We start from the raw sequence: 24,334 nt of genomic DNA, 5'->3' as shown, positions 1-24,334 counted from the left end.
GCCGCTCAGCAGAGCTGCAAAGCCGAGACACCCCGGGCAGCCGCCCAGGAAGAACCCACCTTACGAGTGGAATGGGCCTTAACAGATGTTTGACACGAAAATTCTGCTGTACAATACGCATGCTGGATAGTAAAACTGATCCAGCGAGAGATCGTCTGCTTAGAAGCAGGACACCCAAGTCTTTTGGGATCATACAGGACAAACAGAGAGTCCGATTTTCTATGATGAGCAGTCCTCGTCACATAGACCTTCAAAGCTCTCACAACATCCAAGGACTTTGCTGCAACTGAGGAGTCAGTAGCTACTGGCACCACAATAGGTTGGTTGATATGAAAAGCCGACACACCCTTTGGAAGGAACTGCTGACGCGTCCTGAGCTCAGCTCTATCTTCATGGAAGATTAAGTAGGGGCTTTTACAGGACAAAGGCCCCAATTCTGAAACCCGTTGAGCAGAAGCTAAGTCCAACAAAGTGACAGCCTTCCACGTGAAAAACTTGACCTCAGCCTCCTGTAGAGGCTCAAACCAATCTGATTGCAGGAAATGCAATACCATGTTAAGATCCCAGGGTGCCGTCAGCACCACAAAGGGAGGTTGGATATGCAGAACCCCTTTCAGAAAAGTTTGAACCTCAAGGAGGGTAGCCAATTGTTTCTGGAAGAAAATGGATAAAGCCGAAATCTGGACCTTAATGGATCCCAACCGCAGGCCCATATTCACACCTGTTTGCAGGAAGAGGAGAAACTGCCCAAGTTGAAACTCCACCATAGGAAACTTCTCGGATTCACACCAAGACACATTTTTTCCAAATGCGATGTTTAGACGTTACTCATTTTCTAGCCTGTATCAGGGTAGGAATAACCTTGCTCGGAATACCCTTCTGGCTAAGATCTGGCGTTCAACCTCCATGCTGTCAAACGTAGCCGTGGTAAGTCTTGATAAGTGAATGGCCCTTATTGCAGAAGATCCTCGTGAAGAGGAAGGGGCCTTGGATCCTCCATCAGTAAATCCAGAAGATCCGCGTACCAAGCTTGCCTTGGCCAGTCTAGAGCAATCAGAATTGCCTGAACCCTTGTTCTCTTTATAAGTTTTAGAATTCTTGTAATAAGTGGAAGTGGAGGGAACACATACCCTGACCTGAACACCCATGGAGTTACCAGGGCATCCACAGCAACTGCTTATGGTTCTCTCGACCTGGAACAGTACCTCTGAAATTTCTTGTTGAGACGTGAGGCCATCATGTCTATTTGAGGCATGCCCCAGCGACTGGTCAAGTTTGTGAACACCTCCGGATGGAGGCCCCATTCTCCTGCATGGAGATCGTGCCTACTGAGGAAGTCCGCTTCCCAGTTGTCCACTCCTGAAAGGAATATTTCTGACAATGCCACTGTGTGCTTTTCTGTCCAGAGAAGGATTCTTGTTACCTCTGACATAGCAGCTCTGCTCTTTGTCCCTCCCTGTCGGTTTATGTAGGCCGCCGTCGTTCCATTGTCTGACTGTACTTGAATGGCCTGGTGACGCAGAAGCTGCGCCACTTGAAGGAGACTGTTGTATACGGCTCATAGTTCCAGAATGTTTATTGGAAGAATGGTTTCCAGACTTGACCTTCTTCCTTGGAAGGATTCCCCCTGAGTGACTGCGCCCCAACCCCGGAGGCTTGCATCCGTGGTTAGATGGATACAGTTCTGAATCCCGAACCTGCAGCCCTCCAGAAGGTGAGGCATTTGCAGCCACCAGAGGAGTGAAATCCTTGCTTTCTGCAATAGAAGTATCCTCTGATGCATGTGTAGGTGAGATCCCAACCACTTGTCTAGGAGATCCAGTTGAAAAGACTGTGCATGAAACCTTCCATACTGAAGAGCCTCGTAGGCGGCAACCATCTTCCCCAGAAGGCAAATGCACTGATGAACCGATACCCGGGCTGGCTTCAGGACATCTCAGACCATGGTATGTATCAACAACGCTTTTTCCACCAGTAGAAATACCCTCTACACTTCCGTGTCAAGGATCATCCCCAGGAAAGACAATCTCCTTGTCGGAAGGTTCAGGATCCAACCATGTTCTCTGAGTAGATGAGTCGTGAGGTTCAGGATCCAACCATGTTTCCTGAGTAGATGATTCATGAGAGCAATGGACTGCAACAACTTCTCCCTGGACGATGCCTTTATCAGCAAATCGTCCAGATATGGAATTATGTTCACTCCCTGTCTGCAGAGGAGAACCACCATCTCTGCCATCACCTTGGTGAACACCCTCGGTGCCGTGGAGAGACCGAATGGCAGTGCCTGGAACTGATAGTGACTGTCTAACAGTGCGAATCTGAGATAAGCCTGACATGGCGACCAAATCGTAATGTGAAGGTACGCATCCTTGATGTCCAAGGACACCAGAAACTCTCCCTCCTCCAGCCCTGAGATCACCGCTCTCAGAGATTCCATTTTGAATTTGAACTCCCTCAGGTAAGGGTTTAACGATCTCAAGTTCAAAATCGGTCTGACCGAACCATCCGGTTTCGGTACCACGAACAGGTTTGAATAGTAACCCTTGTTTTGCATATGAGGTGAAACTGGGATAATGACCTGTGACTTTTCCAATTTTTGGATGGCTTCCTGTAGGATAGCACTGTCTGTCAGCAACGCTGGCAAGCCTGATTTAAAGAATCGGTGAGGCGGAAGTTCTTGAAACTCCAGTCTGTACCCCTGGGACACAATATCTTGTGCCCAGGGATCCAGGCCGGACGACACCCAGATGTGGCTGAAACGTCTGAGTCTCGCACCCACCGATCAATCTTCCAGGCTGTGTGGTCCACCATCATGCTGAGTATTTTGAGGTACCAGACACAGGCTTCTGGTCCTGGGAGCCCGCAGGTGCAGTTTTTTTGGATTTTGCATGCCCACCTCTAAAAAAGGTGGTCGGGGGCTTGGACTTTTTTGTTTTAGTGGTCCGTAAGGACTGCGATGCAGATGAAGAAAATGGTTTCTTCATTGAAGGCGTAGCAGAGGGAAGAAAAGGTGATTTACCCGCGGTTGCGGTGGAGATCCACACATCCAAATGCTTCCCCAAATAGAGCCTGACCTGTGTAGGTTAGGTTCTCCACACTTCTCCTGGATTCCGCATCTGCAAACCATTGGCGTAGCCAGAGTCCCCTGCGAGCTGAGACCGACATGGAAGAAATCCGTGCATTCAGCGTACCCAGGTCCTTCATGGATTCCACCATGAACCCCGCAGAATCCTGCATATAACGTAAAAACAGTTCAATGTCACTTCTATCCATTGTATCGAAGTCCCTTAGTAACGTGCCTGACCACTTTACTATAGCTTTAGAAATCCATGCACAGGCAATAGTAGGCCTTAATGCCACCCCTGAAGCAGTGTATATGGATTTGAGTGTAGTGTCAATTGTACGATCAGCCGGTTCTTTTTTAACGCGATAGACCCAGGGACAGGTAAAACCACCTTTTTTGACAGTCTGGAAACAGATGCGTCAACTATGGGTGGGTTTTCCCATTTTTTCCTATCCTCCTCAGGGAAGGGAAAAGCAACCAGAACCCTTTTGGGGATCTGTAATTTTTTCTCTGTGGTTTACCATGATTCTTCAAATAAAGCGTTTAATTCTTTCGATGCAGGGATGGTTAGCGAGGCTTTCTTATTGTCTGTGTTTAACACATCTCTCATGGCCTCAATCATGAGCTGCACCCCCTTTGCCAGAGATGCTGCCCCCATCAGCACTTCCACATCACCGTCTGCCGTGTCAAAATCGGTATCCATGTCATTTTGCATAATCTGGGTAAGTGCACGTTTCTGTGGGTATATGTTAGAGGATTTAGAAGAAATAGGAGCAGAACCTGACCAAACAGCCATAGAACTCTTTAAAACCTGAGTTTCAGTCTCAGTATGAGATACCCTAGCAGATATCTGAGAGATCATTCCCTTAATAGAAGTCAACCATTCAAGCTCATTAACAGGTATCTGGGACAAGACATTACAATCTTGGGTACATGGAATCGATTCCTCAGGTGAAGAAATGTCCTCTGCAGCATAAGACACAGAATCCCTGGACATAACTATGTGAAAATACATACACCCACACACAGGAAAATGACAGACACACTTTTCCCACCAAGTACCTTCAGAGAAACACAGAGCTTGGAGCCAGCACACCCACAGCGCTTCACTTAGGTAATTATAACAGAAATACCTGGCGCTGACTGTGTACCTAATTGACTACACAGTAATATTCACAGCCTCCCCCCCTTCTACAACCCCCTGGTACCGCACATGGTAGCTGGAGCCATATGGAGGGACAGCACTCCCCTGTCAGCGTCTCTGTCACTGGGACTGCAGGGAGGAAAATGGCGCTGAACGCCGTTGGGTCCGTTCTGAGGAGAGGCTCCGTCCCCTTGCTGATGACGCGTCTTCCCGCACTTTTGAATTTTATACTGGCCAGAGGTTTTGTGGCAATCAGCATTACCGAGGTCCCTGAAAGCCCAGTAGTGACCAGTGTAGGGTATTTCTTCGCTGGCTCAGTGCGCCCCTCATGACGCTGCACTGATGTACTGCTCAACCTCCCGAGTGCCGTTAGTACTGCGCTCCTACCCTGTTGCCGCCATCTTCACATCGGTTACCTGCTTGTCGGGGTGTCGGTGACTCACTCACCACCTGAATCTTCTGGCTCTGTTAGGGGGTGGCGGCATGCTGTGGGAGTGAGCGGTCGCCTGGGGCCTAACTCTAATAAAACAATAAAATTAGAAGAACTCCTATGGAGCTCCCCTAGCTGTGACCGGCTCCTCTGGGCACATTTTCTAAACTGAGTCTGGTAGGAGGAGCATAGAGGGAGGAGCCAGCCCACACTCTCAAACTATTAAAGTGCCAATGGCTCCTAGTGGATCCGTTTTTACCCCATGGTACTAATGTGGACCCCAGCATCCTCTAGGATGTAAGAGAAAGTATAGAGCGAATGGGAGGGCAGAGTCATTCCAGTACTATAAGGATTGCAACAAAATATTCAAAAAAGGAATAAGAGCGGCTAAAATAGAAACAAAAAGCTAATAGCAAAGGAAAGTAAATCAAACTCCAATTTTTTTTTAAATACATCAACAGCAAAAGATTGAAGAAAGAGAGTATAGGCCCTTTAAAGGTCAAGCTGGGAGTCTTAATCAAACATGATTCACAAGAGAGGACCAGATGCAGGGATTAACACAAAAATCTTAGCAACGATAATGTCCGACCGCTAAGTGCTTATGTAAGAGAGGAAGTAGTCTATGACCAATTAAAAAAAATTAAGATTAATAAATCCAGATGGTCCAGATGGAATTCACCCAAGGGTTCTCAGGGAGTTACACTCTGAACTAGCAAGACCGTTATTTTTGATCTTCAAAGACTCACTTACATCGGGCATGGTTCTCAAAGACTGGCGCATAGCAGAAGTAGTGCCGATATTTAAAAAGGGAAGTAAATCTGAACCGGGTAACTATAGACCAGTTAGTCTTACATCTGTAGTGGGGAAAGTACTGGAAGGTATTATAAGAGATTGTATACAGAAGTTCCTTGAAGCCAATAAGGTTATTAATAGGAACCAACATGGATTTGTGAAGGACAGATCATGTCAAACAAACTTACTAGGCTTTTACAGTTACTTTTAACAGTTAGCGCGAACCTAGATAAGGGTAAGGAGATGGATGTAATCTTTTTAGACTTTGCTAAAGTTTTCGACACAGTACCACACATCAGACTTATCCATAAGTCACAAGAACTGGGGCTAGGGAGCACAATATGCACTTGGGTTAGAAATTGGTTAGACAATAGGGAGCAGTGAGTTGTGGTTAATGGAACTTTTTCAAATTGTACTGAGTGGTGTGCCACAGGGGTCTGTACTTGGACCACTATTATTCAACATTTTCATAAATGATCTAGCAGTAGATCTAGAGAGCATGGTGTAAATTTTTGCGGACGATACCAAACTGTGTAAGGTTATAAATTCGGAGGTGATGCTGTGTTTCTTCAGAATGACTTACTTAAACTGGAAGCATGGGCAGCAAAATGGGGAATGAGGTTCAATACAGACAAGTGTAAGGTAATGCACTTAGGCAGCAAGAACACAAATACCACCTACATACTAAATGGGGTAAAATTCACATAGCTAACAAACTTAGTAGCAGTACCCAAAGTAGGATTGCAGACAAACAAGGTACAGTATTAGCATGCATAAAGCGCGGAATTGATTCAAAGGATGAGAGTGTTATACTCCCATTATATAAATCACTAGTAAGGCCACATCTTGAATACTGTACACAATTTTGGGCACCATAATAAAAAAAGGATATCCTGGAACTAGAAAAGGTTCAGAGGGGGGCTACCAGACTGATTAGGGGAATGGAGACACCGGATTATGAGGAAAGGCTTGCGAGGCTAGGCATATTTACACTGGAAAAGAGGAGATTAAGAGGGGACATGATTAACATTTACAAATATATAACGCGACAATACACAGAGCTTGCGGGGGATCTGTTTTTGATAAGATCAACTCAGAGGACACATGGACATCCGCTTAGGTTAGAATAGAGGAGATTTCGCACACAGAGGTGAAAAGGCTTTTTCACCTCTGTGTGTGAAAGGACAATACGTGTTTGGAATTACATGCCAGATAGAGTAGTAATGGCGGACTCAGTCAATACTTTTAAACATTGGCCTACATAAATTCTTAATGGATAAGGATATACAGGGTTATGGTGGATAGGTCACGCACTATACACTATACAGCTCACAGATATATAATGGCACTGATCAGTTAATGCAATATCCTATGCAGCTCCCTTGTGATAATCTGGTAAATTACTCTCACAAACAATAAATAAATTGGATAACAGGAGTACACAGCTCAAATGTTATAAAAGAGAGCGCATTAGGGATATTATATACAAAATAATTTAATTCATGAATTTAAATAAATTACAAATAGTACGTATATAAGTACAGAACAGAAGATATATTTTAGCTCAATGTCTTTCGATGGCAAATAGCACTTATTATTAGACTTTTAGTGTCACTGTCCACCTACCATAAAGTGCATTTATACAGTAGCAGCTCTCCATCCTGTGTTTAAGCAAGGCTCACATGCAGTGGTTCAAGTGAGCCGGAACGGGGCACCTCCTCTGGCCTACCTAACCCGATGTCAGGTCGGCGCCGCAGGGAGATGCCGGGCGCCCACTGAGATTTTGTTACCAGCAGGCACCCGGCTTCTTCCCCACAGTGACAGCCGGAGGCAGGAGCTCACTACTGAGCTCCAGGCTTCCGGCTCCCGGGTTTCGCAGCATGCATTATGGAAGAGACGTCATGACATATCTCCCATAGCTCCGAGGAGCAGGTGGCCAGAACAGATGGATGGCAGTGATCGGTGGCAGGAGCGGGGTTTTAGGTAAGTATTGGTTTTTTTTGTGTGTATGTGTAAGGTGCACTATCAAAGGGGCAATACTACAGGAGGCATTACTAGGGGCACTACTACAGGGGCAATACTACATGGGGCATTATTAGGGGCACTACTGCAGGGGTACTACCAAAGGGGCAATACTACAGGAGGCATTACTAGGGGCACTACCAAAGGGTAAATACTACAGGGGCATCACTAGGGGCACTCCTACAGGGGCACTACCAAAGGGGCAATACTACAGGGGGCATTACTATAGGCACTACCAAAGGGGCAATACTACAGGGAGGCATTACTAGGGAAACTACCAAAGGGGCAATACTACAGGGGGTATTACTTCAGGGGGCACTACCAATGGGGCAATACTACAGGGGGCATTACTAAGGGCACCAACCCGAAGGTGCATTATTATTATTAAATGTTATTTATAAGGCGCCACAAGTGTTTCGCAGCGCCGTACAAAGGACAGTACAGGGAGACAAAACTTAACATTACAGTAAATAAATAACAAAAATAGAGTACAGGTAACAAAGAGCACCACAATTCTCAAAACATAATACAGCTTAGATGTAAGTAGCGAGTGCATGATCAGCGTACTACTAGGAGCTGGTGGCCATAGATAGAGATGAGCCTTTACCAGCAGAAGAAAAAGCGGGTAAAGATGGTCGCTGAGTAGGAGAGGGTTTTGACAACAAGAGGAAAGAGGGCCCTGCTCTGAGCAGCTAACGATCTAGTAGGAAGGGGCGACAGACAGATGACATAAGGTGCAAACAAGCAGGAGGTAGCCTGGTGGCAGGATGTAAGCAAAGCAGAGATGGTCAAGGCATGAGGCAGGGGGATGGAGGATACACTTCAATGAATACTGTAGGTGGGTTTTCAATGATCATTTGAAGCTTTGCAAGGTCAGGGAGAGTCTAATGGGGCGGGGAAGCGTGTTCCACTGAAGGGGTGCAGCACGGGCAAAATCTCGAACTTGAACATGGGAATCAGTGACCAGGGTAGAGGAGAGGCGGCGGTCATTGGCAGACCGTAGGGCGTGGGAGGGAGTATGAAGGGAGAGGAGGTTGGAGATGTAGGGAGCGGTGGAATTAGAGATGGCCTTGTAAGTGAGGTTGAGGAAGAATCTGTACTGGGACAATACTACAAGGGGCATTACTAGGGAAACTACTATTACTAGACTGCTATTAGATAGTCTTTATAGTGTATAGTGTAAGTTATACTGGTATGTATCGCTCTGAGGTTGTTTACTATTTGTTAGTAAGAATCCTAATTGATTTCTCCTGGGACTACTCCTGATATACTGTAGCTATCCTTTCCATTACTCTTATTGGAATATAGGCCCTCATTTCGAGTTGTTTGCTCGCTAGCTGCTTTAAGCAGCATTGCACACGCTAGGCCGCCGCCCTCTGGGAGTGTATCTTCTCTTAGCAGAATTGCGAACGAAAGATTAGCAGAATTGCGAATAGAAAATTCTTAGCAGTTTCTGAGTAGCTCGAGACTTAGTCCTACACTGCGATCAGCTCAGCCCGTTTCGTTCCTGGTTTGACGTCACAAACACGCCCTGCGTTCGGACAGCCACTCCCCCGTTTCTCCAGACACTCCCACGTTTTATCCTGGCACGCCTGCGTTTTTCCGCACACTCCCAGAAAATGGTCAGTTTCCACCCAGAAACACCCACTTCCTGTCAATCACACTCCGATCACTTCAACGATGAAAATTCTTCGTTCGGACGTGAGTAAATCTACTAAGTTTTGTGCTAAATTACTTAGCGCATGCGCACTGCGTACCATGCGCATGCGCATTTTCACCTTAATCGCTCCGTTGCGAAAATCGGCAATGAGCGAACAACTCGGAATGACCCCCATAGGCATTCTCTATGTGATGGTTTATTGTAGTGACTATTTTCATTTTCCATAGAATCATTTGTATTAATTTGTCTCCTTTTCCTATTGAAAGATCAGACTTATTTTTTATCCTAATTATGATTGTCTCTAGAATTTTTTTTATTTTTAGCGTTAATTAAGGATTGTACATATTCTTCTATTTTTTCTATTAAGTACATAATCGTTATCTCTGAAACCAGTTCTTACATCAAAGGGCTTAAGGAGATGCTGAACCTTCTCAACTTCAGGTGCAATAGAGGACACTTTACTTTCTCTGGGGTCTATTTCCTAATCCTTGGCTGTAGATAAAGAAGAAGGATACAGGAGGGTATTCAATCAGTGCCCTAATTTGACAAAATGTATTCAATTGTGGGCGTTTTTTACCCATTTTTGAATTCATTTTCGCCCATAACTTTTCATTTTTTGGGGGGGGGTCGTATCGGCATGGCCAAAAACTGACCCCAGAATGGGCGAAATTGACCGCAAATTCGCCAAAACACGTGGATCGGCGGCAAATTCGCCAATTCACGTGGTTTTTGCTTGTGCTGGATTTTTTGACCAGTCAAAAAATGGCATGGGCATTTAATAGGCTGCATGTAAATTCGACCTAAAAACCGGTTAAAAGTGCAGTTTTTTCAACTGGTGGAAACCACGGCACTAATTGAATACCCCCCCAATAAAGTACCAGCCAATCAGTTCCTAACTGTCATTTTTCAAACACAGCCTGTGACATAGCAGTTAGGAGCTGATTGGCTGGTACTTTATCTCCATCCACTTTATGTCCATCCTAGTCTTAGTAAATCGACCCCATTACAAGAAACTAAGAGTTCCATTAGGGAGAATGAACATTTATCTAAACTCTCATTCCATTTGGAGGCTGATTCACCATTATCTTTAAATGAACACGATATAAAGATTCTCAATCCTCTAGGGATCATTTTGTCAGCATCTTTTGATCCAACCAGTGTCTAGTCTCTGCTTTTAATAAAACCTCCAATTTATTAAATAATAAGAAGATTAACCTCTGTGCTTTCAGTAACAGCAACCAAATTATCATTATATAATACATTTCTCATAGTGTTCCTATTAGGAAGGCCAATCCCGGGATCGGGATCGGTGGGATCCCAGGATTCTGGCCCAAATATGGATTTAAATTCCAGGATTGGAGCCTCCAATTCAAGGATTCTCGGGATTAGGTTGCAAAATGCGCAGTTTTGCCGGATAGCGCTGAGCACTATAGCACAGCGCTGAGCACTATAGCACAGAGCTGTTCGGCTGTGTGGTCCGGGTGTCAGCGAGATATTTACATCCTAATCGGGCAGCCATGAACACACACTGACTACGCCGGTGGCATTTCAAATGCAGGGCCAAGGCTAGGATTTTTGTCACCTGGGGCAAGGCAGTAATTTGGCGCCCCCCCCACCATGGGTAACTCCGTGTCTGCAGTGTGGCGAGCGCAGCGAGCCCGCAAGGAGATTTGTTGTGCTTGCCCCCTGCCAGCAATCTGGCTGCCGGGATCGGGGACGTCGGTATGCTGACCGTGCATCGGCCACCTAGCCCCAACCTGTATATATATATATATATATATGTAGCAATAGAGGAATAGGCGCCTTTGGGATGTTTTTCCTCCCAATAATAAATAGGATTCAGCAGGAATCTCTAGACGTATATTAATATATGTTTGCTCAATATTTTAGAGCATAAAAATCACATTAACATGTTCCATATAAAATTTATTAAAACATAAAAACACAAGCAATGGTACAATGAATTAAGTATCCATCCTTAACAAATGACACCGAACAAGTGTTCAGCTCAGTTCCAGTGAGCTGAACACTGCTGATCTGCTGGAGGGTCACACATCTATATGAACCCTTGTTAGACCTGTGTATTTGAACTTGTCAGTCAAGCATTTGAAATAAAAGGCCCAATCTATTTTTCATCTATATATCCCACTGATGTGTGGGTAGTATTCAAGTATCCTGAACGCCTATGTGTTAATTCATGTGACAATTTTTATCAAGCATTCGAGATATACCCCTGATGAAGTCTTTGAGCAAGACGAAACGCGTTGGGTTTTTCTATTTGTCACACCAATCTCCAAACTTGCTATAAGGAGAAGGAGGAGTCTGTAAAAGTTATTCTACTTGTCCTCTGTATAATTGTTCGGTGTCATTTGTTAAGGATGGATACTTAATTCATTGTACCATTGCTTGTGTTTTTATGTTTTAATAAATTTTATATGGAACATGTTAATGTGATTTTTATGCTCTAAAATATTGAGCAAACATATATTAATATACGTCTAGAGATTCCTGCTGAATCCTATTTATTATTGGGAGGAAATACATCCCAAAGGCGCCTATTCCTCTATTGCTACATATTCCTATTTTTAGTCCCTCCTAACAAGGGACTTAGCGGAATTTGGGCAGCCATATCTAATTCCCCATTTTCTTGTTGTGTTAAAGCGCAGAGGGAGAGTATTTGTCTTTATATATATATATATATATATATTAGTGATGTGCACCGGAAATTTTTCGGGTTTTGTGTTTTGGTTTTGGATTCGGTTCCGCGGCCGTGTTTTGGATTCGGACGCGTTTTGGCAAAACCTCCCTGAAATTTTTTTGTCGGATTCGGGTGTTTTTTTTACAAAAAAACCTAAAAAACAGCTTAAATCATAGAATTTGGGGGTAATTTTGATCCCATAGTATTATTAAACACAATTACCATAATTTCCACTCATTTCCAGTCTATTCTGAACACCTCACACCTCACAATATTATTTTTAGTCCTAAAATTTGCACCGAGGTTGCTGGATGACTAAGCTAAGCGACCCAAGTGGCCGACACAAACACCTGGCCCATCTAGGAGTGGCACTGCAGTGTCAGACAGGATGGCACTTCAAAAAATAGTCCCCAAACAGCACATGATGCAAAGAAAAAAAGAGGCGCAATGAGGTAGCTGTGTGACTAAGCTAAGCGACCCAAGTGGCCGACACAAACACCTGGCCCATCTAGGAGTGGCACTGCAGTGTCAGACAGGATGGCACTTCAAAAAAATAGTCCCCAAACAGCACATGATGCAAAGAAAAAAAGAGGTGCAATGAGGTAGCTGTGTGACTAAGCTAAGCGACCCAAGTGGCCGACACAAAGACCCAAGTGGCCGACACAAACACCTGGCCCATCTAGGAGTGGCACTGCAGTGTCAGACAGGATGGCACTTCAAAAAAATAGTCCCCAAACAGCACATGATACAAAGAAAAAAAGAGGCGCAATGAGGTAGCTGTGTGACTAAGCTAAGTGACCAAAGTGGCCGACACAAACACCTGGCCCATCTAGGAGTGGCACTGCAGTGTCAGACAGGATGGCACTTCAAAAAAATAGTCCCCAAACAGCACATGATACAAAGAAAAAAAGAGGCGCAATGAGGTAGCTGTGTGACTAAGCTAAGTGACCAAAGTGGCCGACACAAACACCTGGCCCATCTAGGAGTGGCACTGCAGTGTCAGACAGGATGGCACTTCAAAAAATAGTCCCCAAACAGCACATGATGCAAAGAAAAAAAGGCGCAATGAGGTAGCTGTGTGACTAAGCTAAGTGACCCAAGTGGCCGACACAAACACCTGGCCCATCTAGGAGTGGCACTGCAGTGTCAGACAGGATGGCAGATTTAAAAAATAGTCCCCAAACAGCACATGATGCAAAGAAAAAAAGAGGTGCAATGAGGTAGCTGTGTGACTAAGCTAAGCGACCCAAGTGGCCGACACAAACACCTGGCCCATCTAGGAGTGGCAATGCACTGTCCTACTACTATATATATACTGCGCACAACTTAAATGCACCACAGGTATGGTTGGATAGTTTACTTGACGACACAGAGGTAGGTAGAGCAGTGGCCTACTGTACCGTACTGCTATATATTATATACTGGTGGTCAGCAAACTGTGCAAAACTGAAATGCACCACAGGTATGGATGGATAGTATACTTGACGACACAGAGGTAGGTAGAGCAGTGGCCTACTGTACCGTACTGCTATATATTATATACTGGTGGTCAGCAAACTGTGCAAAACTGAAATGCACCACAGGTATGGATGGATAGTATACTTGACGACACAGAGGTAGGTAGAGCAGTGGCCTACTGTACCGTACTGCTTTATATTATATACTGGTGGTCAGCAAACAGTGCAAAACTGAAATGCACCACAGGTATGGATGGATAGTATACTTGACGACACAGAGGTAGGTAGAGCAGTGGCCTACTGTACCGTACTGCTATATATTATATACTGGTGGTCAGCAAACTGTGCAAAACTGAAATGCACCACAGGTATGGATGGATGGATAGTATACTTGACGACACAGAGGTAGGTAGAGCAGTGGCCTACTGTACCGTACTGTTATATATTATATACTGGTGGTCAGCAAACTGTGCAAAACTGAAATGCACCACAGGTATGGATGGATAGTATACTTGACGACACAGAGGTAGGTACAGCAGTGGCCTACTGTACCGTACTGCTATATATTATATACTGGTGGTCAGCAAACTGTGCAAAACTGAAATGCACCACAGGTATGGATGGATAGTATACTTGACGACACAGAGGTAGGTAGAGCAGTGGCCTACTGTACCGTACTGCTATATATTATATACTGGTGGTCAGCAAACTGTGCAAAACTGAAATGCACCACAGGTATGGATGGATAGTATACTTGACGACACAGAGGTAGGTAGAGCAGTGGCCTACTGTACCGTACTGCTATATATTATATACTATTGGTCAGCAAACTGTGCAAAACTGAAATGCACCACAGGTATGGATGGATAGTATACTTGACGACACAGAGGTAGGTAGAGCAGTGGCCTACTGTACCGTACTGCTATATATTATATACTGGTGGTCAGCAAAATTATGCACTGTGCTCCTACTATATATACTACAATGCAGCACAGATACTGTATGGAGCGTTTTTCAGGCAGAGAACATATAATACTGGTGGTCACTGGTCAGCAAAACTCTGCACTGTACTCCTCCTATATAATACTGGTGGTCCCCAGTCCCCACAATAAAGCAGTGTGAGCACAGATATTTGCAGCACACTGAGCACAGATATGGAGCGTTTTTCAGGCAAAGAACGTAGATATTTGCAGCAAACTGAGCACAGATATTTGCAGCCCCCTGAACATAGAACTGAGAGGACGCCAGCCATGTCCTCTCACGATCATCTCCAATGCACGAGTGAAAAATGGCGGCGACGCGCGGCTCCTTATATAGAATACGAATCTCGCGAGAATCCGACCGCGGGATGATGACGTTCGGGCGCGCTTGGGTTAACCGAGCAAGGTGGGAGGATCCGAGTTTGCCTCGGACCCGTGTAAAATGGGTGAAGTTCGGGGGGGTTCGGATTCCGACGAACTGAACCCGCTCATCTCTAATATATATATATATATATATAGTCTATTGTGAAAGAGGGCACTCACCAATTTTTAAAAGAAGTCAGAAGGTAATTTACTGGTAAATCATCAAGTCGACGTTTCGATCATATCCAAATGATCCTTGTCAAGACATCAAAACAGTGTTGAAGGTGACAGGGCACCAGATGCAGCATGTTCAGCAAACTCACACACACAGATATTTATACCATCATCAATCTGAATTAATCGGACACACCCACATACGTCACTTCCTGTTAAACCATCAGTTAAATAAAACAAAACATATACATCATAGCCACTCAAGGGCTTCTATAAATAGGGTAAGCCAGCCTAAAAGCTTATACTAAGCACCTAGTGCAAAAACGAAGCCGTAGAATCCAATAAAAGTATCATATTGACTCATTAATAAAGGAGCAGGAAGTACACGTGCGTTCCACCTACCCGTGGAACGCACGCGGAGGGCGGGAGTGACTCGCGTCTGGACGGGAATGGGCAGAAGTGACGTGCGCTGCCAAGGCAACGGGCTGAGGGAAAAGTGCAACAATTGCTGCTGGCGGACCTGCTTAGACTATTCTCTCATTCTATATATATATAGATATTACTCCATAAGGGCAAAGGGCTGGTAGCTGCTGTAAAGCTTCTTATCTAGACATTTAGCTGGACTTACTTAGACATTTGGGCTACAGATGAAGTAAAAAAGAAATGATACCCCATACATTGATACATATGTAAAATCACTCACATACATTCTGTCACACACCTATTCACATACAGTCACATACATACACACACACACACATATATAGTCAGGGCAGCCATCAGGGTGGACTGTGGGGACTGGGTTCCCAGGCTCTTGCAGAGAGGTGGGCCCAACCCTAGCTCCTCCCGCCAATACCTGGAGAGCTGCACTAGTCTGTGAATCATAATTGCAGGGAGGACTATTTAAAACAAGCCTTATCTGTGCATCAGCTCTCTGTAAACCGTTCCCCTAGGTCGCATCACTCCACCAAAATGTAATGTCACAATGTATGACATCACATAGGGGTGGAGCAGTGCAGCAGATTCTTGTTTTTGGGAGGAAGGGGCCCTGTCTCTTTTGTCAGTCCCGGGACCCACAATTTCTGATGGCAGCCCTGTATATAGTAGTCGCACACACATACAGTGCCCCTTCACTGTGTCACACTCACTATTTAGACTGTGCTGTGTGCTGCTGCTCTTCTCCTCTCCTCTCTCCGATGGTGCTGGCTGGCCTGGTACAGTGCTGTGTAGCTCTCCCCCCTTTTCGTACCTCCGGCTGCCGCTTCATTTTCCAGCTCAGCAGTGCAATAGTGCACTGCTGCGGTGTTTAGAGGCAGCAGGGGGAGGCTGGGTTGGGTGACTTGTTCCCTGTGCCTCCTCTTAGGGCACAACAGCACACAACTGCATAGAAGAAATTGAAAGTAAACTACAGCTCCTGCAGCAAGGGCTTCTGGGAGCTGTAGTTTATTTTCAGTTTCATCACAGTAGGCGGCAGGTAGTAGAGCCTGGACTTGCTTGTGCTGCTCCGACGGCTCAGGGACTTGTGCGCATCGCGAGGGAATGTTAATGGGAATAAACTGACCATTGTGGCACACCCTCCAATCCGGCGCCCAGGTCACATGCTCCCCTAGCCAGGGCAGCCATCGGGGGGGGGGGGGCTGTGGGGATTGGTGTCCCGGCCCTTACAGAGATGGGGGCCGTCCTCCGGCTCCTACCGTCAATACCACAAGAGCTGCTCAAGGCTGTAAAACAACAATGGGCTGATAAACAAGGAGGACTTCTTAGAACAAGCTTTCCCTGCATACCAGCTCTCTGTGAACCGTTCCTGTAGGTCTCCAATGCTCCACCTATATGTAACGTCACAATGTATGACATCACATAGGGGTGGAGCAGTGCCGCTGAATCTTTTTTTTGGGTGGGAAGGGGCCCTGTCTATTTTGTCAGTCCCGGACCTCACAATTTCTGATGGCAGACCTGCCCCTAGCCCCCACCTAGTTGCAGCCATGTCAAATGTAGTGTGGAGCTGGTGGACCGGCAGCCAATCAGGGAACCGGATGCAGCAGTGGCTCCAGATTGGCTGCCATACTGCCAGTTCTGACTGGCTGGCAGCCAGCGCTACATATGAAATGCCACCGTTAGTGTGTGTCCATGGCTGCTGGCCTCCTAATAGTAAGTAATACTTACTAAGTATTGCTACCTACACCCACCCTCCCTCACTGCTCCCGACATCCTCCCTACCGCTCTGCTCCCGACATCATCTCTCCTGCCCTGCTCCTGACATCCTCCCTGCTCACTACACCCACCCTCCCTTCCTGCTCCTTACATCCATTCTTCTGTGCTGCTCCCTACATTCCCCCACTGCTCCCTACACCATCCTCCCTTGCTGCCCTCCACCTCCACTCTCCCTCCTCCCTACACTGATCCTTACTGCAATTCCGGAATACCGGGATTGAGAGTTTTTCAATCTCAAATCCCGGGATTGAAAAAATGGCCCAGGATTGGCCTCCCTAGATCCTATCACCCTTGTTTCTGAGAGATGCCATAACTTAAGAAATTAGGTTTTGCTACTTGCAGCCGAAAACAATAATTCCAGAATTTACCTAAAGAAAAAGAAATAACTATTTGTGCGCCAAATTATATCACGTGTATATATAAAGTATATCAACTCACAAATATATAGTAATAATAATAATAATAATAATAATAATAATACCAGTTATTTATATAGAGCATACATATTTCACAGTGCATAGAATATTGTAGTTGTCCATTCACATAAGTCCCTGCCCCAGTGGAGCTTACAATCTGTATTCCCTACTACTTGTACAGTACATACACAAAACACTCGGATTTAGTTTTGTCAGGAGCCAATGAACCTAAAAAGTATAGTTTTGGATTGTGAACATAAATTGGAATACCTGGAGGAAACCAACTGAAGCACAGGGAGGATATACAAACTCCACACAGGGCAATGGTGGGTATGGAACCTAAGACCTCAGTGCTATGCGGCTAACCATTAAACCACGTAAACTTATAATAATATTAATAATTATAATAAATAAATAATATTACCGTGTCCCATCATTATCTCATCGTAAAGTGGGACTATGGCTCTTTCAGAAAACGTGTCTGCATGGTTTACCAGGGCATCTTTCACCGTCTCATATCCGGCCAGGACCACCATTTTCTCCTCTCCTATCTGTATACTATACACTGGCCCGTACTTCTTAGAGAGCTGCAACAACAATCCCTGATGTAAGCTCTATGCAATTTACCAAGTATTGCCTCTAAGTATCTAGGCTTTTACCAATTTCTGTTATGCAAGCAATAATAGTACAATTAATATCCACTCTTCTATACAGTAAGTGCGAAATATATAAAGCAGATACATTTACTGATTACATGAAACTTTGTTTATGCCCTACATACAAACCAACACGTTGCTCCAATAAGTCTCTCAGAACTGCAGAATAATTCTCTATTTTTGGTTTAGTGCAAATCTTCTGTATACTGTATAATATATTTGTCTGCCTACAGCTCTCATTTGAACTTATACAGAAGTTCAGTGTTTCTGCTTAATGTACTGTATTATAATTATTGTAGAATTGTATTTACGACTTTAACATTGGCTGCACTCTATTAGCACAGGCATATATTGCCAGCAATAAAATATGTAAACTATGGCACACAGTTTGACTGGATTGCAATTTAATGCATGTATACATTATTTTATCATTGGTGGTAATCAACACATACTGTACTTACCTACTCTCCCAGATTCTGTGGGAGACATCCGGTTTCTCAGGTAGTTCCCCGCAGCCCCATAAGACTGGGCACCACTCCCGCATTCTGCCCACTTCCTAGTGAAGTGGGCAGAATGGGGATAATAATTAGAGATGAGCGCCTGAAATTTTTCGGGTTTTGTGTTTTGGTTTTGGGTTCGGTTCCGCGGCCGTGTTTTGGGTTCGAACGCGTTTTGGCAAAACCTCACCGAATTTTTTTTGTCGGATTCGGGTGTGTTTTGGATTCGGGTGTTTTTTTCAAAAAACACTAAAAAACAGCTTAAATCATAGAATTTGGGGGTCATTTTGATCCCAAAGTATTATTAACCTCAAAAACCATAATTTACACTCATTTTCAGTCTATTCTGAATACCTCACACCTCACAATATTATTTTTAGTCCTAAAATTTGCACCGAGGTCGCTGTGTGAGTAAGATAAGCGACCCTAGTGGCCGACACAAACACCGGGCCCATCTAGGAGTGGCACTGCAGTGTCACGCAGGATGTCCCTTCCAAAAAACCCTCCCCAAACAGCACATGACGCAAAGAAAAAAAGAGGCGCAATGAGGTAGCTGTGTGAGTAAGATTAGCGACCCTAGTGGCCGACACAAACACCGGGCCCATCTAGGAGTGGCACTGCAGTGTCACGCAGGATGGCCCTTCCAAAAAACCCTCCCCAAACAGCACATGACGCAAAGAAAAAAAGAGGCGCAATGAGGTAGCTGTGTGAGTAAGATTAGCGACCCTAGTGGCCGACACAAACACCGGGCCCATCTAGGAGTGGCACTGCAGTGTCACGCAGGATGTCCCTTCCAAAAAACCCTCCCCAAACAGCACATGACGCAAAGAAAAAAAGAGGCGCAATGAGGTAGCTGTGTGAGTAAGATTAGCGACCCTAGTGGCCGACACAAACACCGGGCCCATCTATGAGTGGCACTGCAGTGTCACGCAGGATGTCCCTTCCAAAAAACCCTCCCCAAACAGCACATGACGCAAAGAAAAAAAGAGGCGCAATGAGGTAGCTGACTGTGTGAGTAAGATTAGCGACCCTAGTGGCCGACACAAACACCGGGCCCATCTAGGAGTGGCACTGCAGTGTCACGCAGGATGTCCCTTCCAAAAAACCCTCCCCAATCAGCACATGATGCAAAGAAAAAGAAAAGAAAAAAGAGTTGCAAGATGGAATTGTCCTTGGGCCCTCCCACCCACCCTTATGTTGTATAAACAAAACAGGACATGCACACTTTAACCAACCCATCATTTCAGTGACAGGGTCTGCCACACGACTGTGACTGATATGACGGGTTGGTTTGGACCCCCCCCAAAAAAGAAGCAATTAATCTCTCCTTGCACAAACTGGCTCTACAGAGGCAAGATGTCCACCTCATCTTCACCCTCCGATATATCACCGTGTACATCCCCCTCCTCACAGATTATCAATTCGTCCCCACTGGAATCCACCATCTCAGCTCCCTGTGTACTTTGTGGAGGCAATTGTTGCTGGTCAATGTCTCCGCGGAGGAATTGATTATAATTCATTTTAATGAACATCATCTTCTCCACATTTTCTGGATGTAACCTCGTACGCCGATTGCTGACAAGGTGAGCGGCGGCACTAAACACTCTTTCGGAGTACACACTTGTGGGAGGGCAACTTAGGTAGAATAAAGCCAGTTTGTGCAAGGGCCTCCAAATTGCCTCTTTTTCCTGCCAGTATAAGTACGGACTGTGTGACGTGCCTACTTGGATGCGGTCACTCATATAATCCTCCACCATTCTATCAATGTTGAGAGAATCATATGCAGTGACAGTAGACGACATGTCCGTAATCGTTGTCAGGTCCTTCAGTCCAGACCAGATGTCAGCATCAGCAGTCGCTCCAGACTGCCCTGCATCACCGCCAGCGGGTGGGCTCGGAATTCTGAGCCTTTTCCTCGCACCCCCAGTTGCGGGAGAATGTGAAGGAGGAGATGTTGACAGGTCGCGTTCCGCTTGACTTGACAATTTTGTCACCAGCAGGTCTTTCAACCCCAGCAGACTTGTGTCTGCCGGAAAGAGAGATCCAAGGTAGGCTTTAAATCTAGGATCGAGCACGGTGGCCAAAATGTAGTGCTCTGATTTCAACAGATTGACCACCCGTGAATCCTTGTTAAGCGAATTAAGGGCTGCATCCACAAGTCCCACATGCCTAGCGGAATCGCTCCCTTTTAGCTCCTTCTTCAATGCCTCCAGCTTCTTCTGCAAAAGCCTGATGAGGGGAATGACCTGACTCAGGCTGGCAGTGTCTGAACTGACTTCACGTGTGGCAAGTTCAAAGGGCATCAGAACCTTGCACAACGTTGAAATCATTCTCCACTGCACTTGAGACAGGTGCATTCCACCTCCTATATCGTGCTCAATTGTATAGGCTTGAATGGCCTTTTGCTGCTCCTCCAACCTCTGAAGCATATAGAGGGTTGAATTCCACCTCGTTACCACTTCTTGCTTCAGATGATGGCAGGGCAGGTTCAGTAGTTTTTGGTGGTGCTCCAGTCTTCTGTACGTGGTGCCTGTACGCCGAAAGTGTCCCGCAATTCTTCTGGCCACCGACAGCATCTCTTGCACGCCCCTGTCGTTTTTTAAAAAATTCTGCACCACCAAATTCAAGGTATGTGCAAAACATGGGACGTGCTGGAATTTGCCCATATTTAATGCACACACAATATTGCTGGCGTTGTCCGATGCCACAAATCCACAGGAGAGTCCAATTGGGGTAAGCCATTCTGCGATGATCTTCCTCAGTTGCCGTAAGAGGTTTTCAGCTGTGTGCGTATTCTGGAAAGCGGTGATACAAAGCGTAGCCTGCCTAGGAAAGAGTTGGCGTTTGCGAGATGCTGCTACTGGTGCCGCCGCTGCTGTTCTTGCGGCGGGAGTCCATACATCTACCCAGTGGGCTGTCACAGTCACATAGTCCTGACCCTGCCCTGCTCCACTTGTCCACATGTCCGTGGTTAAGTGGACATTGGGTACAACTGCATTTTTTAGGACACTGGTGAGTCTTTTTCTGACGTCCGTGTACATTCTCGGTATCGCCTGCCTAGAGAAGTGGAACCTAGATGGTATTTGGTAACGGGGGCACACTGCCTCAATAAATTGTCTAGTTCCCTGTGAACTAACGGCGGATACCGGACGCACGTCTAACACCAACATAGTTGTCAAGGCCTCAGTTATCCGCTTTGCAGTAGGATGACTGCTGTGATATTTCATCTTCCTCGCAAAGGACTGTTGAACAGTCAATTGCTTACTGGAAGTAGTACAAGTGGGCTTACGACTTCCCCTCTGGGATGACCATCGACTCCCAGCGGCAACAACAGCAGCGCCAGCAGCAGTAGGCGTTACACGCAAGGATGCATCGGAGGAATCCCAGGCAGGAGAGGACTCGTCAGAATTGCCAGTGACATGGCCTGCAGGACTATTGGCATTCCTGGGGAAGGAGGAAATTGACACTGAGGGAGTTGGTGGGGTGGTTTGCGTGAGCTTGGTTACAAGAGGAAGGGATTTACTGGTCAGTGGACTGCTTCCGCTGTCACCCAAAGTTTTTGAACTTGTCACTGACTTATTATGAATGCGCTGCAGGTGACGTATAAGGGAGGATGTTCCGAGGTGGTTAACGTCCTTACCCCTACTTATTACAGCTTGACAAAGGGAACACACGGCTTGACACCTGTTGTCCGCATTTCTGGTGAAATACCTCCACACCGAAGAGCTGATTTTTTTGGTATTTTCACCTGGCATGTCAACGGCCATATTCCTCCCACGGACAACAGGTGTCTCCCCGGGTGCCTGACTTAAACAAACCACCTCACCATCAGAATCCTCCTGGTCAATTTCCTCCCCAGCGCCTGCAACACCCATATCCTCCTCATCCTGGTGTACTTCAACACTGACATCTTCAATCTGACTATCAGGAACTGGACTGCGGGTGCTCCTTCCAGCACTTGCAGGGGGCGTGCAAATGGTGGAAGGCGCATGCTCTTCACGTCCAGTGTTGGGAAGGTCAGGCATCGCAACCGACACAATTGGACTCTCCTTGTGGATTTGGGATTTCGAAGAATGCACAGTTCTTTGCTGTGCTGCTTTTGCCAGCTTGAGTCTTTTCATTTTTCTAGCGAGAGGCTGAGTGCTTCCATCCTCATGTGAAGCTGAACCACTAGCCATGAACATAGGCCAGGGCCTCAGCCGTTCCTTGCCACTCCGTGTGGTAAATGGCATATTGGCAAGTTTACGCTTCTCCTCCGACAATTTTATTTTAGGTTTTGGAGTCCTTTTTTTTCTGATATTTGGTGTTTTGGATTTGACATGCTCTGTACTATGACATTGGGCATCGGCCTTGGCAGACGACGTTGCTGGCATTTCATCGTCTCGGCCATGACTAGTGGCAGCAGCTTCAGCACGAGGTGGAAGTGGATCTTGATCTTTCCCTAATTTTGGAACCTCAACATTTTTGTTCTCCATATTTTAATAGGCACAACTAAAAGGCACCTCAGGTAAACAATGGAGATGGATACTAGTATACAATTATGGACTGCCTGCCGACTGCAGACACAGAGGTAGCCACAGCCGTGAACTACCGTACTGTACTGTGTCTGCAGCTAATATAGACTGGTTGATAAAGAGAAGATGTCTATGTAACTATGTATGTATAAAGAAGACTGAAAAAAATCCACGGTTAGGTGGTATACAATTATGGACGGACTGCCTGCCGAGTGCAGACACAGAGGTAGCCACAGCCGTGAACTACCGTACTGTACTGTGTCTGCAGCTAATATAGACTGGTTGATAAAGAGAAGATGTCTATGTAACTATGTATGTATAAAGAAGAATGAAAAAAAACCACGGTTAGGTGGTATACAATTATGGACGGACTGCCTGCCGAGTGCAGACACAGAGGTAGCCACAGCCGTGAACTACCGTACTGTACTGTGTCTGCAGCTAATATAGACTGGTTGATAAAGAGAAGATGTCTATGTAACTATGTATGTATAAAGAAGAATGAAAAAAATCCACGGTTAGGTGGTATTACAATTATGGACGGACTGCCTGCCGAGTGCAGAGACACAGAGGTAGCCACAGCCGTGAACTACCGTACTGTGTCTGCTGCGACTGGATGATAAATTATATAAAAAATATATATATATCACTACTGCAGCCGGACAGGTATATATTATATATTATATAATGACGGACCTGCTGGACACTGTCTGTCAGCAGAATGAGTTTTATTTTTATAGAATAAAAAAAAAAAAACACACAAGTGAAGTCACACGACGAGTGTTTAACTTTTTCAGGCAATCACAATATAAGTATACTACTAACTATACTGGTGGTCAGTGTGGTCAGGTCACTGGTCAGTCACACTGGCAGTGGCACTCCTGCAGCAAAAGTGTGCACTGTTTAATTTTAATATAATATGTACTCCTGGCTCCTGCTATAACCTATAACTGGCACTGCAGTAGTGCTCCCCAGTCTCCCCCACAATTATAAGCTGTGTGAGCTGAGCAGTCAGACAGATATATAATATATATAGATGATGCAGCACACTGGCCTGAGCCTGAGCAGTGCACACAGATATGGTATGTGACTGACTGAGTCACTGTGTGTATCGCTTTTTTCAGGCAGAGAACGGATATATTAAATAAACTGCACTGTGTGTCTGGTGGTCACTCACTATATAATATATTATGTACTCCTGGCTCCTGCTATAACCTATAACTGGCACTGCAGTAGTGCTCCCCAGTCTCCCCCACAAT

At 45.6% G+C, this 24,334-nt stretch overlaps 1 protein-coding gene across 1 annotated transcript in view; it reads right to left on the bottom strand.

The window, feature by feature from the left end:
- Positions 1 to 24,334, bottom strand: part of LOC134908925 (cytochrome P450 2C5-like) — a 127,389-nt gene that overhangs the window by 89,478 nt on the left and 13,577 nt on the right. Inside the window, exon 2 of the mRNA XM_063915179.1 lies at positions 17,836 to 17,998. Within this exon, the coding sequence (XP_063771249.1) occupies positions 17,836 to 17,998 (163 nt within the window). The remainder of the gene's footprint in view (positions 1 to 17,835; positions 17,999 to 24,334) is intronic.

This window comes from Pseudophryne corroboree, chromosome 4 (genome assembly GCF_028390025.1).
Source record: "Pseudophryne corroboree isolate aPseCor3 chromosome 4, aPseCor3.hap2, whole genome shotgun sequence".
Lineage (NCBI taxonomy): Eukaryota > Metazoa > Chordata > Amphibia > Anura > Myobatrachidae > Pseudophryne > Pseudophryne corroboree.
Note: the sequence above shows the minus strand (reverse complement) of the source record. Positions and strands in the feature narration are given on the sequence as shown.